At 40.7% G+C, this 18,769-nt stretch overlaps 1 protein-coding gene across 1 annotated transcript; it reads right to left on the bottom strand.

The window, feature by feature from the left end:
• Positions 1-3,949: 3,949 nt before the first annotated feature.
• LOC110199417 (antigen peptide transporter 2-like) lies at positions 3,950-17,588 on the bottom strand. The gene is made up of 6 exons (XM_078155444.1): positions 16,709-17,588; positions 16,484-16,598; positions 7,090-7,220; positions 6,419-6,624; positions 6,007-6,204; positions 3,950-5,749 (listed from the first exon to the last, which is right to left on the bottom strand). The coding sequence occupies exons 1-6, from the start codon at positions 17,199-17,201 to the stop codon at positions 5,552-5,554; spliced, it is 1,341 nt and encodes a 446-aa protein (XP_078011570.1). The 5' UTR covers positions 17,202-17,588; the 3' UTR covers positions 3,950-5,551.
• Between the last annotated feature and the right edge of the window lie 1,181 nt (positions 17,589-18,769).

Below are 18,769 nucleotides of genomic sequence, written 5' to 3'. Positions count from 1 at the left end.
TCCCACATTCCTGCCAACAGTCATCATTTTTAGCTTTAGGTAGTACCTCAGAATTGTTTTAATTTTCATTTCTCCAATCAATAATGGGTTAGAGTATTTTTTTCATATGGCTATAGATAGCTTTGATTACTTCATCTGAAAACTGTTCAAATCTTTTCATCATTTATCAGTGGGGGGAATGGCTCTTATTTTTATGAATTTGACTCAGTTCTCTATATGTTTGAGGAATGAGACCTTTATCAGAGAAATTTGTTTCAATTTTTTTCCATAGCTACTATTGCTAAATGTATTTCCTTTCATCCTATTCCCATCCCCCATTTATTCTATTCTCTCTCTCCTTTCACTCTATCCTTCCTCAAAAGTGTTTTGCTTCTGACTACTCACTCTCCTAATCTGCCCTCCCTTCTATGATTCTGCCCCCATTCTCTTATCCCCTTCCCCTCCTATTTTCTTGTAGGGTAAAATTGATTTCTATACCCAACTGAGCAATATTCCCTCTTTCAGCCAATTCTGATGAGATAAGGGTCACTCACTCCCCTTCACTTCCCCCCCGGTTTCTATGTATATCTGTGTCTTTTGTTTATGTTCCTTGGGTTGTTTACTGTTTTAATTGTGTTATATCTGTAAATGATGCACCTAGTATGCCTGCCATTTTATATTCTTTTGTAATTTCTTCATATAATTACACGTGGTCAATTTTTATTAAAATGCTATATGGTGCTGAGTAACATGTATGTTCATTAGTGGTTCCTTTCAGATCATATCATAAGTCATAAGTCTTTTAGCTACATTTTTTTCAGCAATTTATTCAATTGTATAGTGTCCTTTCTTTTTATTTTTCTGTTTATTTTGTCCATCTCAGAGAGGAATATTACAATCTACTCATCTCATCACCTCATGCTCAGACTATTGCTGTAGCCTACTGATGAGTGTGCCTGCCTTATATCTCCTCACTCCAATCTATCCTCCATTCAACCCTGTGTGAGTCTGGGCAAGCCATTTAACCCTCTTTCCTTATCTGCAAAATGAGCTGGAAAAGGAAATGGCAAAGCACTCCCAAGAAAATCCCAAATGGGGTCACAAAGATTTGGGAACAACTGAAATAACTGAACAACAAAAAATGTGCAAAGTTTGGGCTGGGGATACAAAAAGAGGCAAAAGACAGTCCCTGACCTTAAAGAGCTCACAGTCTAACTGGGGAGAAAGCAAGTAAACAAATATGTACAAACAAGCTACTTTTGGAAAAATAGGAAATAATTATAAGAAGGAAAGGACCAGAATTAAGAGGAGTTGGGAAAAGTTTCCTATAGAAGATAGGATTTTAGTTAGAACTTCTTATTTTTTTTTACTTCCCAAATTGTAGTTTTATGTGGTAAATTAACCAGTGTAAGCTTTTGGCTTATGTATTCACAAACTTTTTTTCAGTCTTAGGTAAAACAGATATAACCTAGATTTTAAAGAAATCTGCTCTGGCCCTCCTCAACATTTCCTATTCTTTATTTTTTTTCTTATTAATTCATTTATTTTTAGTTTTCAACATTCTTCCACAAGATTTTGAGTTCCAAGTTTTGTCCCCATCTCATCCTTCCCCACCCCAAGATGGCATGCATTCTGAATACCCCTTCCCCTAATTTGCCTTCTCTTCTATATTCCCCCCACCTTCTCTTATTCCCTTCCCCTTCGATTTTCCTGTAGGGCAGGATAGACTTCTATACCTCATTGCCTGTACATTTTATTTCCTAGTTGCATGTGAAAACAATTTTTAACATTTGTTTTTAAAACTTTGGGTTCCAAATTTTCTCCCTCCCTCCCTCCCCATCCACCCTCATTGAGAAGGCAAGCAACTCCATACTGGTTATACATGTGTAGTCATGCAAAACACTTCCATAGTGGTCATGTCATAAAATAACTAAGCATATTTCCCTTAATCCTATCCTACCCCCTATTTATTCTATTCTCTCTTTTGAACCTGTCCCTCCTTAGAAGGGATTTTAGTTAGAACTTAAAAGAAGTTAAGCAAGTCAGTAGGTAGAGATGACGAGGGAGAGAATGCCAAACATGGAGGACAGCCAGGGAAAATGCCTGGAGCTGAGAGATGGAGTGCCTTGTTTCAAGCAGTAGCAAGAATATCAGTATTTGGTTTGAAGAAGTAGAAAAAAATGTGTCATGGAGTAAGGTGTAAGAAGATTGGAAATGTAGGAAGTGGCCAGGTTATGAAGAGCTTTGAATGCTAATAGAATATTTTGGGGGGTTTTTTTATCCTGTAGGAAATAGGAAACCACTGGAGTTTATTGAGTGGAGGGAGCTTGATATTATTGGACCTTTGCTTTAGAAAAATTACTTTGGTGGTTTGGCATGAGGTGATGAGGGCCTGTGCTAGGGTTATAGCAGTATCAGAGCTGAGAAGGGGTAAGGTATTTGAACAATGTTATAGCAGCTATTGTACAGGAGCCCAGTCTTAGGAATGGGAGGCAGGGCCCAGAACACTGTTTGCCCTGAATCCTCAAGACCCTGACCCAAACCCAGACCTCATATAAAAAGTTCCCTCCTTCCTCCATGGATTCAGTCTTCAAGCTTTTGCTGCAACAGGTGATGATAAAGGCCTCTCTGGGACAGGAGCTGAGCGTGGGTCCCCTGCTCCACCAGCTTCCCCTGCTCCAGCACTAAGATGTGGTCAGAAGCCTGTACTGTCTGTATGTGGTGTGCGATCACCAACACTGTCCAACCCTCCTGCAGCATACACCTCTGAAGCTGGGGGGGTGGGGAGACAGAGGGTATTAGAGATTTAAAAACGGAAACCTCCATACCTATCCCAGCATTGCTTATTGAACATAGAGTGGATAGGAAAATGTGGTACATCAGTGGCTAGGATAGTGTGTGAAAGAAAGAAGGGATGGAACCACAGAGATCCATCAGTACCGCCAATCTCCAATACCATTCAGAAGAGTCCCTTGCTCCATCAGCTGGCAAGTAGAATATTGAGAGGAGATATAGACACGATTTCCTCACTACCCTCTCCCATTCCCAGGGTGCATGCTCATCCCAAATCCTGGGGAGACCTGGACCAGGCACGCTTTCCACCATCGTCCTTGCCCCACATCACCCCTGTCAGCCCTGCCTATCCCTAACACCACTGCTATATATAACTCAGGCCCTATCCTCACAGGTCTGTAGAGTTCTGTCTCTTTCATAGCACCTTTCCCTTATCGCCTGCTCACACTCCATATCCAGGGCACTGGTGGCTTCATCCAGGATGAGGACATGAGGATTCCGCACCAGGGCCCGAGCAATGGCCAGACACTGCTTTTGGCCTGCAGACAACTGGCTCCCCTTCTCCCCAACAACTGAAGAAATAGAAAACATATCCTTCCTCAAAGACAAGACCTTGTGAATGTTACATATATCGGAAACACTATTCTGCCTCCAATCTTATCCTCCACCATTTCCCCTCAGGTCACACTAACAGTCATGAGGATGGGTACCCAATGGTGCCAACCAGGGAGAATTGACATCACTGCTACATTTCATACAAATGCCAAATCCTTCCAGGTAAATATACTGGAGGAGTAGGTACAAAATCCTTTTTGTTTTTCAATTGATGAGGAGATCCAAGGTAGAAAGAAAGACAGGGAACAACGCCAGTTTTCGAGTTAGTGTCCCCAATGGCCTCGATGAGCACATTGGGAGATGGACAAATTTTCTTTTGAATATCATGAAGAAACTCATTGTCAAAGTCTTGCAGCTTGATGAGGCACCTGTGTCCAGCCCATGCTCCATGTTGGCAATGAATCCATCAGCATGGGCTGCCTGGGCAGCAGCCCTCACCTCATCATCCCCACAGCTCTCCAGCCCGTAGACAATGTTTTCCCTCACTGACCCTGTGTATTAATATGATTTAGTGAGGTTCGGATTCGCTCCTATAAATGACACTCTCCAATGCACCAGAAAATAATAAGAAATAGATAATTTATTTAGAAGAAGCAAGGCACAGATAGTTTGAAATTGCATAGAAAGCATATAACAATAAGAACAATCAATAATATAGCACCGATCAAGAGAGTCGGTAATGGAAGAGAATACATCACCAATTCAAGGGAACCTCCAAAGTCAATCAACGGCTGGGAGCCCCGTTACAGCCCGTACAAACTTGAATTGTGTAAAGATTTTCCCGGGCGAAGCGTCCTTCCCGCGGGTGAGGCTCAGCGGGCTTATAGGACGCAGTGTTTTTGTATTGTTCTAAACAAAGAAGGCTTGGGGCCAAGAAGCCCTTTTTGATGCATGCACTATTCATGGTTTGTTCAATACACATCTGACCTTAGCCACGCTCCCATCCGCCTGAGGCTTGGTATTTTGTTTTTTAATAACATCACGTCTCACAAGGAGAGGAGCCAACCCTCCATGTCAACGTGACCTAGGAATGGCTAGTTCCTGGAATGCTAGGCCAAGAACACTCAGGAGTTATGGAACGGTCATGACCGAGATTTGAACTGAACCTATTTATTTGAGTGATCTTATTAATTTAAAGGGGAATTTCCAATTTCCATTTCACCCTGAGAACAGCACAGGCTCCTGCCCAACCACAGACACCTGTATGGGGAGAGAAAGTGAGTTAATTTAGTACAGGCATCCAAGGGACTCTTGCCTTCTCCATATGTTTTCAAAGAGAAAAAAATTCTCTCTTTCCCAGCCTGGCTCCATGTCTACTTCCCTTTTCCCAATGCCCCTCTCCTCAATTTCATGTCTCTCTCCTTTTTGTCACCTATGAGTGCAGGTACTGGTGCTGATACTGTGGAAGAGGCTCCCCATCCAGCAGCAGCCGGCCCCCTGTGGGCTGATACAGATTCTGTAGCAACGCAGCCACTGAGCTCTTCCCAGCCCCATTAGGTCCTACTAGGGCTGTCACCTTCCCAGGGTACAAAGTGAATGTCACTCCCTGGAAGAGTAGGGGTGTAGTGGAGGAAGGAATGGGAGAAGAGACAGTGAGAGAACAATGTAATCCCTGCTCTCTTTCCTCTCTTCCTCCTCTCATTAATATCATCTATAGTCCCCCTCCCTATTATTTAGTAAAACATATGTCAAAAGGAAGAGGTTTAGCCCCACCACCCCTTTTTAGTTGCAATAAAGCTGAGGACTATGGGGCTAAATGCTTGGATCTCCAGAGGCAAAGACCTCAATCTAAGTTACCTGGAGAACTAAGTTTTTTGGATTGGTAGGATAAGCAAAATAAATATCTTGGAATTCCACAAGGCCCTGCAAAGTAGAAGGAGCAAGCATTCCAGAGGTGGGCATCTGTGGCTCAGAGTCCAGGTATTGGAACACCTTCTCTGCAGCTCCAACTTTGCTCACGGTGTCTCCACAGACATGCAACAAGATCTCAGAAAATGTGAAGGGAACAAATCAAGAAATAAGAACCTAGTGTCCCAAATACTCACCAGGACAGACATAAACCATTCTTTCTTCTCCACAGATGTGGAATCAGATTTCTATAAAATGAACCTTCCAACTCCTAGTGCTCTGCCCCACCTATGCTACGGCCTTCACCATGTTAGAACTAAACAGCTAAAACCAAATTCGGCAATAGAGATAAAAACAAAAGTGAGGAATGACCATTTCCCCTTACCTTCACACATTTCCCAACATCCTTCTGATAAAGCAGGAAGGAGAGGAGGCCCCCTGTGGTGAGCTCTCCAGCCAATATCTGCTTTAGCCCACAATTCAATATCAATATCTGCATCCCTAGTTGAAGTCCCTAAAAGAGAAAGAGGAAGCAAGATGAGGACAGGATATGTCACCTCACCAAGGGGCCCATCTCCTGTCCTTTAGATTGCAGACAACACTGATTCCCCGATGACTACCTGTGACAATTCTGAGACTAAGAGGGCATGCAAGCACTGGGACCAGAAGGGGGAGTGTCAAATATAAGATATCAGAGTCTGAAAGCAGCATCACCTGGGGATACATTTATTCCTCTTGTGTCCTTTTGGCTGTGTCCCACTCTAGGCTCACCTGCCTGAAGAGCAGATATACTCCATATTCCATGTCCTGGTGCCACCGTAGTTTCTGTCTATGCTCCAGGGCCTCCTTATAGCGCTGGGCCTCGTTCTCCTCTGCTCCAAAACTCCTCACAGTTCTCAAGCTTCCTACTGCCTCCTGCACGACCTGTCTAGCCCTTGCCACTGTATCTTGCATCCTACGGAGCACTGCCTGGGGAAAAGATATCAGAGGCAAGGTAGGTAAAGAGGAAGGGTGAGAGAAATCTAGTATTCCCCCTCCCATATTGGAACTATCATTCTTTCCTGAGGTCCCAGCTCTCTCCCCAGTTTTGCTTCTATCTTTTCCCCCAAGGATACTCCTAGAGCCCATCCCACCAGCACCAGTCCATGCCTCTCCTCTAAGACCTGTTCTTGTCCACATATACCTGATGTCGAGCATTATAGACCTTCTCAGCAGCCATTAAGAGAGGTATCTCAGCCAGGGAAAGGAGGGTGAGCCAAGGCGAGAGGTTGAGCATGAAGATGTATTGTCCTATGACCTTCATCAAGTTCTGAAAGAACACATTGGCATTGCCAGGGAGCCAGCGACTCATCAGGATAGTGTCAGAGCTCAGGCATGAGTTTAACTCCCCTGGGAAGAAGAGGAGAGAGGACTATGCTATATTGGGTGGAGAATCTGCAGTCTCAAGGCCACATGTGGCCTTGTAGGTACAGCCCATTGAGTGAATCCAAACCACAGAATAAATACCCTTAATAAAAGATTTGTTCTGTAAAACTTGGACTCAGTCAAAAGGTTACACCCAAAGACCTAGATGGCCACATGCGGCCTTGAGGCCACAGGTTCCCCACCCCTGGTTAGGTAGAACCAAAAACCACAGCTGAGGCAATTCATCATCAGAAATATCAAAAACTCAGACCTGTCTCTATGCCCCTGCCTCCATTCTTCTACTATGGGGAGAGAGATGGGGTCTCCACAACCTACTCTGATAGGAACCTGCTATGAAGCTATGAAAGAAGGGAGGAGGTAAGCCATGAAAGGGGCCCTGAGGGGTCAAGAAGGCCCAGAGCAACCAAAGGTCTAGGCTTTGTACCCCACCTGTCTTGGTCTTCTGGAAGAAGCTAAGGTCTTGGTGCAGAAGGGAAGAAAAGAGCAGACGCCGAATGCGAAGGTTGATTCGGGAGAGGACGATGGTGAAGAGACCTCCTCGACAGCCTGCAAAGAATAAGCTTTGGAGATGAGAAAGACAGGTACATAAGGAGGCATACAGGTGGGAAAGAGATATAACTGGGACACATGGGAAGAATGGATGAGAGAGAGAAGAAAATCAATGGAAGAGGAGGGATAAAGGTGAGGGAAAGACAGGGAGAGTACAGAGGAGAGGGAAACAGAAGAAATGCCACTAGGAAGAATAATCACTTAGGTCATGTGTGGAAAGAGGAGAGATGTGACATGGGAAACCTGAGGAGCAGAAGGAGGGTGTTTAATTCAAATGCACAAGCTTTTATTGAGAACCTGTTCTGTGTTCAGCTGTCTACTACAAGATGTTATGATTATGAGAGAAGGGAAATGTATGGGTTACGAGATAGCCTCATCAGAAAGGAATGAAGACTCTGTCACTTTCACCTGATTTGACTCTATCTTGTCTAGATTCCTATTCTCTGCTTCAGTTCCCCTGGCTGTCCCAGAGTTCTAAAGCAAGTTTGGTCATTGCCACCATGCCCCTAGGGATCCCTCTTAATCTTGATGGAGGAAACCCATTTTCCTCTTAGTTTATCCAAGACAAGGTTGGAGATTTTCAGAATAATTCACTGAGACTCTAAAGAAAATGAAGCAATAAAGAATCTAAAAAGTCAATTAAAAAAATCAGGGCAGCTAAGTGGCACAGTGGATAGAGCACTGGCCCTGGAGTCAGGAGGACCTGAGTTCAAATCTGACCTCAGACAGATAATACTTCCTAGCTGTGTGACTCTGGGCAAGGCACTTAACCCCAGGTGCCTCACTAAAAAAAAAAATCAAAAATGTTTCTGAAAATTGGAGAAAATAAAATAAATCTACATAAATCAACACTTTTATATAGTAACAATAAAACCCAACAGTAAGAGAAAAAGTAATTCCATTTAAAATAATTAAAGGATGCATAAAATTTCTGGGATACTAACCAAGATTCACATGCAAACAATATACCACTTTTTACAAAAACATAATGACTGAAATAATTAGAAAAATATTAATTCCTCACAAGTAGGATGAATCAATATAATAAAATAGCAATGCTACTTAAGTTAATTTACTTATTCAGTGCCGTGCCAATCAAATTAATAAAGGCTTATTTCATAAACTAGAAAAATAATAACAAAATTCACATAGAGGTTTTAAAAAGGCCAAGAATCTCATGGGCAAGAATGAAGAAAAAAATGAGAAACCAAAAGGGTTAGGGTTAGCCTAGCCATGCTAGACCTCAAATTATAATATACAGCAATAATTCTCAAAACATTTGGTATGGGTTAAAAAATAAAGAGATTGATCAGTGGAACAGATTAGATATACAACATAAAGAAGCAAATTACTCTAGTAGTCTAATGTTCAATAAACAGAAAGACCCTAGCTACTGAGCAAAGGATTCACTATTTTTTGTTTTATTTTTTAAACTGCTGGGAAAGTTGGACAACAGCATGGAAGAAATTATAAATACCACACACATTATGTGAAGACAACCTCTAAGTGGATAAGTCCAGATATAAAAGGTCGCATTTTAAAAACAAATTAGATCAACCATATCAATAAAAAAACCCAACAGAAATCATATTATTATCTCAATAGATGTGGAAAAAGGTTTTGAAAAAATACAAACACGCATTCTTATTAAAAACACTAGAAAGCATATGAATAAATGGAGTGTTCCTTTAAATAATAAGTAGGACCTGTCTAAAACCATCATCAAGAATTATCTATACTAAGGATAAGCTAGAAGCCTTCTCAATAAGATCAGGGATACAGTATATCACCACCATTATTCAATGTTGTATTAGAAATGTTAGCTATAGCAAGAAGAGAAGAAAAAGAAATTGAAGGAATTAGAATAGGCAAAGAAGGAACAAAGATATCACTCTTTGCAGATGATATGATGGTATACTTAGAGAATCTTAGAGAATCAAGTAAAAAAATACTTGAAATAATAAACAAATTTAGTGAAGTCGCAGAACATAAAATAAATCCACATAAATTATCAATTTTTCTATATATTATGAACATAGTCCAGCAGCAAAAGATAAAAACAAAAATTCCATTTAAAATAATGGTACATCATATAAAATATTTGGGAGTCTACCTGCCAAGAAAAACCCAGGAAATATATGAACACAATTACAAAACACTTTTCATATCTAAACAATTAGAAAAATAATAATTGCTCATGGGTAGGCTGAGCCAATATAATGAAAATGACAATTCTACCTAAATTAATTTACTTTTTAAAAAAAATTATTTATTTATCCAGTGCCATACCAATCAAACTACCAAAAATTATTTTATAGAGCTAGAAAAAGTAATAACAAAATTCATTTGGAAAAACAAAAGGTCAACAATATCAGGGAAATTGGTGTGAAAAAAAAAAAACATGTGAAGGAAGGTATCCTAGCCATGTTAGATCTCAAACTGTATTATAAAGCAGTAGTCATTGAAACAATTTGGTATTGGCTAAGAAATACAGTGGTGGATCAGTGGATGAGGTACTCAATACACATTAGTAGATGACCACAGCAATCTAGTGCTTGACAAACCCAAAGATCCAGGCTTTTGGGACAAGAACTCACTATTTGACAAAAATTGCTGGGAAAACTGGAAAACAGTTTGACAGAAGCCAGCTTTAGGCCAGAATCTCACATTATATACTACTATAAAGTCAAAATGGGTACACAATTTAGACATGAAGAATGATACCATAAGCAAATTAAGGGAGCATGGAATAATTTACCTGCCAGATCCATGGATAAGTAAAAATCGTTACGACCAAACAAGAGATAGAGAGCATTACAAGACATAAAATGGGTAATTGTGATTATATTAAATTGAAGAGTTTTTGCACAAATAGCCAATGCAGGCAACATTCATAGGAAAGAAGAAAACTGGGGAAAATTTTTCACAGAAGTATCTCTGATAAAGGTCTCATTCCTCAAATGTATACATAATTGAGTAAAATTTATAAGAATGCAAATCATTCTCCCATTAATAAATGGTAAAAGGATGTGATCGTGTAGTTTTCAGATGAAGAAATCAAAGCTATCTGTAGTCTTATGAAAAATGCTTTAAATCAGTAGAAATGCAGATAAAACAATTCTGAGGTGCCACTTCACACCTATCAGATTGGCTAATATGACAGAAAAGGAAAATGATAACTGTTGGTGGGGATGTTGGAACATTGGAACTCTAAGCCCTGCTGGTGGAGTTGTGAACTGATCCAACCATTCTAGAGAGCAATTTGGAATTACACTGAAAGGGCTGTAAAACTGTGTATACCCATTGATTCAGCAAAGCCACCACTAGGTCCATATCCTAAAAGGGTTTTTTTTTTTAAAAAAAAAAAGGGAAAAGGACCTACTTGTACAAAAATATTTATAGCAGCTCTTTTTGTGGTGGCAAAGAATTGGAAATTGAAAAGATGTCCATCAGTTGGGGAATGAACAAGTTGTGTTATATAATTGTAATGGAATACTATTGTGCTATAAGAAATGACAAGCAGTATCATTTCAGAAAAATCTGGAAAGACTTATATGAACTGATGCAAGTGAAGTAAAACCAACAGAAAATTGTACAGAGTAACAATAATATTGTACAATGACCAACTCTGAATTACTTAGATATTCTCAGCAATACAATGATCCAAGACTAATCCAAAGAACTCATGGCAAAAAATGCTATCTACCTCCAGAGAAAGAAGCAATAGAATCTGAATGCAGACTAAAGCAAATTATTTTTTCACTTTTTTATGTTTTCTTTTTTGGTCTATGTTTTCTTTTACAATAAGACTAATATGGAAATTTGTTGTGCATGATTACACGTGTATAACCTATATTAAATTGCTGATCACCTCGCAGAGGGGGGAGGTAAAAGAGAAGAGACAATTTGGAACTCAAAATTAATTAAAAAAAAAAGAAAAAAGTCAAAAATTGTTTTTACCTGAAATCAGCATGTGACAGAAGAAGCCCATTTATTTCAAATATTTTTGAAAGGAATAAAAAAAAACAAATTTGAGGAACATGAAAAAAATTAACAAAATTTATGGAGAGAATCAAAGTTCATGACCGAAAAAGAGAGAGAAAAACATCAGAAGATAAAATGACCAACTTTGAACACATAAAATTTATTTTTCTTTTTTTATATAAATTTATTTATTTTTAGTTTTCAACATTCACTTCCACAAGTTTTTGAGCTCCAAATTTTCACCCCATCTCACCCCTCCCTCTACCCCAAAATGGCATGCATTCTGAATATCCCTTCCCCTAGTCTGTCCTCTCTTCTATCTCTCCCCCCTTCTCTTATCCCCTTCCCCTTCTATTTTCCTGTATTGAATACATAAAATTTAAAAGATTTTGCATAAAGAAATCCAATTAAGCTAAGACGAAAAAGGAAACAATTAACTAGGAAAAGTGTCTTTGATAAAGTTCTTCATTTCCAAGATATGTGTGTAGGGAACTAATTCAAATTTATAAGAATAAAAGTGATTCTCTGATTAACAAATGGTCTAAGCATATGTACAAGTACTTCTCAAGAGAAAAAATCCATATGAAAAAGTGCTCTGAATTATCATTAATTTTTTAAAATGCAAATTAAAACAACTCTTTAAACAACTTTAGAGCCATCAGATTGACAAAAATTACAAGAAAAAAGAAAATTACAAATTTTGGAGGCTCTGTGGGAAAACAGGCACACTGATGTACTGTTCATGGACCTTTGAATGAGTATAACCATTTTGGAAAGGAATTTGGAATTATACACAAAAAGTTAGTAAATAGTGCATGATGGCCTTTGATCCAGCCACACCACATTAGGCCTTTATCTAAAAGAGATCAAAGAAATAGGAAAAGACTCTAAATATACAAAAAAACCCTTTACAATTGCTCTTTTTGTGGTGGCCAAAAAATTCCCCCAAAAAACAAACCTGTAAACTACAAGGATACTCATAAATGAGGAATGACTGAATGAAGTGTGGCATATGAATGTGGTAAAAAACTATTGTGTTATAAGAAAAGAGGAAATGGACAATTTGAAGAAGACGTGGAAAGACACATGAACTAGTACTGAGTGAAATGAGCATAACCAGAAGAACAGTTAATACAGTAACATCAATGGTACAAAAATGAACAATTTTGAGGACTTTTATAAACTGAGGAAGAATGAAATGAGCTGAACCAGAAGAACACTTTCTATACAAACACTATAAAGACAAACAACTTTAAAAGTTATAAGAAATGTATTTAACACAATGACCATCTATGATCCAGAGAACCAATAATGAAGTATATTATCCATTTACTGAAAGAAAAGTGCTGGATTTAAGGTACAAAATAGCATGTTCTTTTTAAGCACAACCAATGAGGGAATTTGTTTTGCTTGACTATACATATTTATTACAATAATTTTGTTTTTCCTTTTCTTTTTTTCCAATGGGGTAGGGAAGGAGGAGATTTCTTCTCATTAATTTTTTTTTAATTTAAAAACAAACACATAAAGAGATGAGTTATGTGGAGTGAAGCTTCTTTGTACCAATCCTGATTCAATTCCAGCAACAAATTGGCTAGCTCATATAGCTAATAGGGCATGTAACATCATCCACCCCAGTATTTCCCTTACCTCAAGACTTCTTAGTGGAAACTAGTCCCAAAGTTCCCTTTTTCAGATGGTAGGTATTTCCTACTCTTACCACTGGGAACATTCGGGGTATTAGACTATTTTTTGGCTGAAGGTTAACTCCCATAGTACACATACTCCCATAGTACACCATAGTACACATGTAATCTACATGTAAGCTACCTGTGATCGTGGACAACTCTTATAAATGATACCCAGCCAAAACAGAGTCTTTCATCTCTCTTCTGAAAGGTAATTATGGCCATTCTCCCACAAGGGAGAGCTTGTCTCAACCTTAAAAGAATTTTCAATGTATTAAGGGACTCACAAAATAGTGAAGGAAAAATCAGAAAAATCAATGGAACATATAATAAATGTGACAGGAATTCTGAGAAGAGAAACATGAATGTCCTCTAAGATGATCAAGAGCAGTTTCATGGAGAAAGTATGTCTCAAGATGGCTAGGATTTGGATGGGCTGAGAGGAGGAGAAAAGACATCCAAGACAAACATGGTGGAGTATGGAGGGACTGGTGAAGTGTGAAGAAACATAGAATGTTTAGGGGATATTAAAGAAACTGACCTAAATGGAGTAAAGAGTTCACATTGGGGAGAAATGGGAGATAAGAATGCATACGCTGAATGGGACCACACTGTGGAATGAACTTTAACCCTGTGGATCATAGAAGCCACTAATGACTTCTATGATATCATAAAAAATAATGGTTTGGGGAAGGTGAATCTGAACATGGTATACAGGATCTATTAAAGGAGACTGTACAAACATCAAGAAAATAGTTAGGACATTTGAAGAAATCTAGCAATAAGATTATGAAGGCCTATACTAGGATATTGGTAGTGGAGAAAGAAAGAAAATAGGGAAATGAGAGTTATTTTAAAGAAAGAAGTGAGAGAACTCAGTGGCTGTTGGAGGTGAGGGGAGGAGAAAAAGGATTCAAGGATGGCCCAAGTTTCTGAGACTGAATGAATGAAGGAATAGTAATGTCAAAAAAAAAAAAAGGAAAAAGGAGGTAGGAGTTAGGGTTAGGTGGGGAAACCAGGTCTGAGGGGAGGTGATGCAGAGGACCTGGGGAGACATGTAATGAGTTTGAAGCAATATGAGTTGAGTTGATAAAAGGCAATGGATCATGCAGTGAAGATGGAGATGTACAGCTGGCAGTAAAGATAATGGGACTGGAACTCAGGCTCCAATATCAGGACTGGAAATATAACTTTAGGAGCCATCAGAATGGAGATGACTATAAAACCACGAACATGAATCAGCTCCAAAAAGTGCAGAGAGAGGAAAATTGGAGGCTTGTAGACTAGATTAAACCTTGAGGAATGATTGGAGAGCAAACCCATAAGTATAACAGAGTAGTCAGAAAGGTAAGAACAATATGGGGGTACTGCAGTACAAAAGCTAAGAGTGGAGAGAATGTCAAGGAAGAGGTATTCAACATTAAATGCTACAGAAAGATGAAGTATCAGAACTTAGAAGGGTGGCCTTAGATTTGGCAACAATAAAGTCACTGAAGTCTCTTGAGAATAGTGTTTCAGTAGACATATTGGGACAAGAGAGATGACAGGGAGTTAAGGAAGATGAAGAAATGGAAGCAATGATAGTAAATCATCCCAGATTTTGATAAATTAACAAGAATTTATTAAGCACCTACTATGTTCCTGGGACTGTGCTAGGTGCTGGATATATAAAGAGGGAAAAAAATCTCCAGCATTGGGGAAGCTAGGTGGTGTGGTGGATAGAACACCAACCCTGGAGTCAGGAGGACCTGAGTTCAAATTTGGCCTCAGACACATACTAGCTGTCTGACCCTAGGTGAGTCACTTAACACCAACTGCCTAAAAAAAAATCCCTAGCATATTGGCAATAAAAGGTCAGTAACTAGAAGGGGCAATAGGAATGTTTCTTTCAAGATGAGACTTGGATGTGTTTGTAAATGCAGAGGGTGGAATATAATTGGCAAAACTGATAAAAACAAAAACAGTCAATGTTGGAAGGGCTGCAGGAAGACACATATACAAATGGCTTGATTTTTGATAGAGCTATGAAGTGGCTTCCACTCTGGATTATGCAGGAAAAATGCCTCAACTCAGCAATCTCACTCCTGGACATATACCCCAAAGAAGTCAAATACAGAAACCAAAGTTCAATAGATACTAAAAATTTCAAAGCAGTACTCTTTCTGGCAGAGAGAGAGAGAGAGAGGGAGAGAGGGAGTGATGGGGAGAGAGAGGGAGAGAGAGAGAGAGAGAGAGAGAGAGAGAGAGAGAGAGAGAGAGAGAGAGAGAGTGCTCATTAATTGAGAAATGGCTAAAAAACTCAGATATATGAAAGTGAAGGAATAATATTGTGCAATAAGAAATGTAAAATACGAGAGACTCAGAAACATTGGAAGATTTGTATAACAGATGTAGAACAAAATAAGCAGAGCTGAGAAAACAATATATAAAACAACCATGATAATGTAAATTAAAAGATTACTAAAAAGAAAGTCAATTTCTGAATAACTGAAAAACAAATGAAGGTCCTGAGAACAAATAAACAAAAATATACCTCTCCCATCATGGCAGAGAAGTTGGGACTTACTGGGATAGAACATTGTTTACATCATCAAGGATAATCTGATGCTTGTTTTAATTGACTTGTCACAGGGAGGATTCAGTCTGGAGTTGGAGGAGTAGAATTGAAATAGTTATGATGTAAAGATAAACAGCATCAATAAAATGTATTTTGAAATAAAAAGGGAAAAATAAAAGGAAATGATAAGGAAAGCTAAGAGGGTAAACCCATGCAAAAGAGAGAAATGAAATATGCTGAAGAAGGAGGAAACAATCCTGAAGGAAAGGTCCTTTCAGGAGTCTGGAAGGGATGAGAAAGGAGACAGATATGGTGGAGGTATCCAGCTGGATCAGATTTGGATGAATAGGCACTACGGGTAAAGCCTGCAAATGTGAGGCGATGGGCAGCAGGGAATAGCAGTGGAAACTCTTGAAGAAGGTGGCATGAAGAATCCCTGAGAAGTGTAGGCTGAAATGACATCAAGATGAAGAGGAAATGTGTCCGTCAGAATGTGTGTTCTTCATTTACAGAGGCCTCATTTGCACTTGTATACATCTGAATTTGTGCTATGCACACAGGTAGCACTTAATAAATACTCTTGAGTGAGTGAATGATCTAATAAATGAATGCACTCCCGTGATGGTATCTGCATTCCCTCCTTCCCCAGTGAGAGTGGTTGCTTCCTGAGGCTGAGGTCCGTGTCTCCTACCTCAGAGTAGGAGCAATCAAGGAGTTGGAACCAAGCTTCTCTTTCTATATTCCCAGGTCTATCTAGCAGGAGAGAGTTCTCTACCCTTGGGGAGGGCAGGCCTCTGAATTTGGAGGTAGCTGGCCAATGAGTATCACAAAGGGTTTGGGTAATGAGAAGTACCCTCAGAGGATCATTGAATATTAGAATCTTTATCAACTTTTCTCATTTCACTGAAGAGGAAACTGAGATCCAGAGACATAAAATGACTATCTCAGAGTCACACAGTAAGTGGCAGAACCCTAAAGGAGATGGACATGATTTCCTTACCTAAACTCCCCTCCTTCCCTCCCCCCCCCAAGCCAAGTCACTGACCTTCCAAGGGAGAAGAGGCACACGAAGAAGATGGCAGTGGCAGAGGCATCAGGGTCAAAGTCTTGGCCCAGAATGTCAATCACACGACCAGTGTAGTGGGGGATGAACATCTCACCTGGGGTGGAGGCATGAGCAGTGTGGGTTGGGGGCAACATCAATGACCCCTTTCTATGTCCACTTAGATTCATGCTTTCCCCCACCCCCACTCCCATCTTGTCCATTTACCTATGACTGCAGCAGCCAAGAAGATGAAAGCAGCAACAAGGAAGGGTAAGTCAGGCCAAGACAGTCTCAGCAACCTCCACATCATGGCTTTGTTTTTCTGGCTTTGCTGTGCTGAGGGAAGGGGTTCTGAGAGGCTCAACACCTTCCATACAGCCCAGCCCAGTCCCACTCCTCCATAAGACACCAGCATCCAGGTCCATGGGGCTGAGGCTGGGAGCACAGGTGGGGCACTCAAAGCCCCTGGAACTAGGGCCCTCAGGGACAGGAACAGTGGGGTGCTCAGGCACAAGGTAGGCAGTAATTCTCCCACCTTCCCAAGTCCCCCCAAAAAACTTAGAACTCCCCACAGCACCCCCACCCGAAAGGCCCCCTCCACCCAGAGTCCAGAGAGCCCTGGAAGGAATAGGGTGCATTCCCGTTCCTGCAACAACCATGGCAAAATCAGGTCAGTCAGGAGGATGGGAACCCAGGGCTTCAGGGCAGGGAGCCGCATGTTGGGGCCTATAAAAGAATAAGGAGAGATTATGAGAGGCAGCACCTCCAACTGTTGGGGTGCTTGGGTGCTTATGCTTAGGTGCTTATGTTTGGGTGCTTGTACTCGTATCCCAGTTTCTCCCTAGCCTCAGAAACACTGTCCCTTGATAATCATTTAAGATCAATTGAGCCCCAGTAAGGGCCAAAAACCTAAATTAATGTTTTTCTCTCTGAGTGAACTAAAAACACCCCTTCCTGTGTCAGCAAATTCCAGGACCAGATAGAGCTGATCAGTGTTCTTCCTGTTTGTTATCACTGGGCCCAGGATGTCTGGGACCAGATACTCTCTTGAATAATGGGATTTTTCTTATCTTGAGTTTCAATTGAGAACTGACCACTCCTTAACCACTCCCTAATCCCACCCTGAATCACCTAGTTAACATATTTGACACATGTTTTATTGCATTTTATCCTATATAAACTTTACCTGTACCTCTCTAAGGTTGCAGGATCCTTTAAGAATCCTTGCCTGCTGAAAGGCATAACAATAAATCTTTGCCACCTTGAATTAAAGAGTGCTTGAGTCTGTGGATTCATTCCAGACAACCCATCCTGTACTCCAGTCTTTGAGGGGTCACAACCTCTCAACCTCTCAGCCCGCAACACAACCAAGTCCCATATTCACCCTATCTCTGGTCACCTCCCTCCCTACTAGAGGCTTCCTCCTTCCCCCCACCCCCACTCCTCCAGCTTGCTCAGCAGGTTGATTAGCTCATAGGACTTAGAGCTGTGAGGTGCCATAGGGCCCATTTAGTCCAACTCTCTTCCACATGTCAGGAAACTAAGGCTCAGAGAAATCAAGTGACTAGCCCAGGGTCAGACAGCTAGTAAGTGGCAAGGAAGGGGTTGAGATGTGACACACCCTCCCCTTCCAGGTTCAGAGATCTTTCCATTTCCTCACATTGCCTTTCCATTAAGCTCTCGGGAGTTGGAGCTGTTTCTTTCAGGCATGTTCTCTCCTTCCTTCTCATAGGGAGAGGCAAAGAGGCCGAGAATCCCCCTAATGTTTGGTGACGATGGAGAGGAGGAGGAGGAGCTAAAGGAAAAGGAGGCAGGACCCTCTCCTCTCTAAAAATACCTCCAAATGCGACCCCTTCTCTTGTTCCGTCCTTGCCTCCACACAAGTGTTGCTCTCCCTCGCTCCCGGAGACTGTGACCGTCCAGGTCAGGAGAGGTTTGGCAGCGTCGAATTCGAAGGGATCAAGGCTAAATTCCCAGGGGTTTCTGCATGTTTCCCCAGCAAGGACTTGCCTATCAGCAACAACTCTTGAGCTGCAGCTGAGAAGACTCTCGCTTTCTGCTCCAAAGATCTGAGCTGCAGCTCTCCTGAGCTGCTTCTCCAAATCTAGACGCCCAGCCTACCTTTCCCCTTCCGCTCAAGCCTCAGCGCCCCAGCAGGGCTCCGACAGTTTAAATTCAGCTCCACTGCTCCTGATCCCCACGGGTCACAGGTTCCTGTACTGAGTTCTCTTTACGGAGGGAGCTGGAAACCCCTAAGTCAAAGGTTCCTAAATTTTGTGATTGAGA

This window comes from Phascolarctos cinereus, unplaced genomic scaffold (genome assembly GCF_003287225.1).
Source record: "Phascolarctos cinereus isolate Bilbo 61053 unplaced genomic scaffold, phaCin_HiC Scaffold_5;HRSCAF=322, whole genome shotgun sequence".
Taxonomy (NCBI): domain Eukaryota; kingdom Metazoa; phylum Chordata; class Mammalia; order Diprotodontia; family Phascolarctidae; genus Phascolarctos; species Phascolarctos cinereus.
Note: the sequence above shows the minus strand (reverse complement) of the source record. Positions and strands in the feature narration are given on the sequence as shown.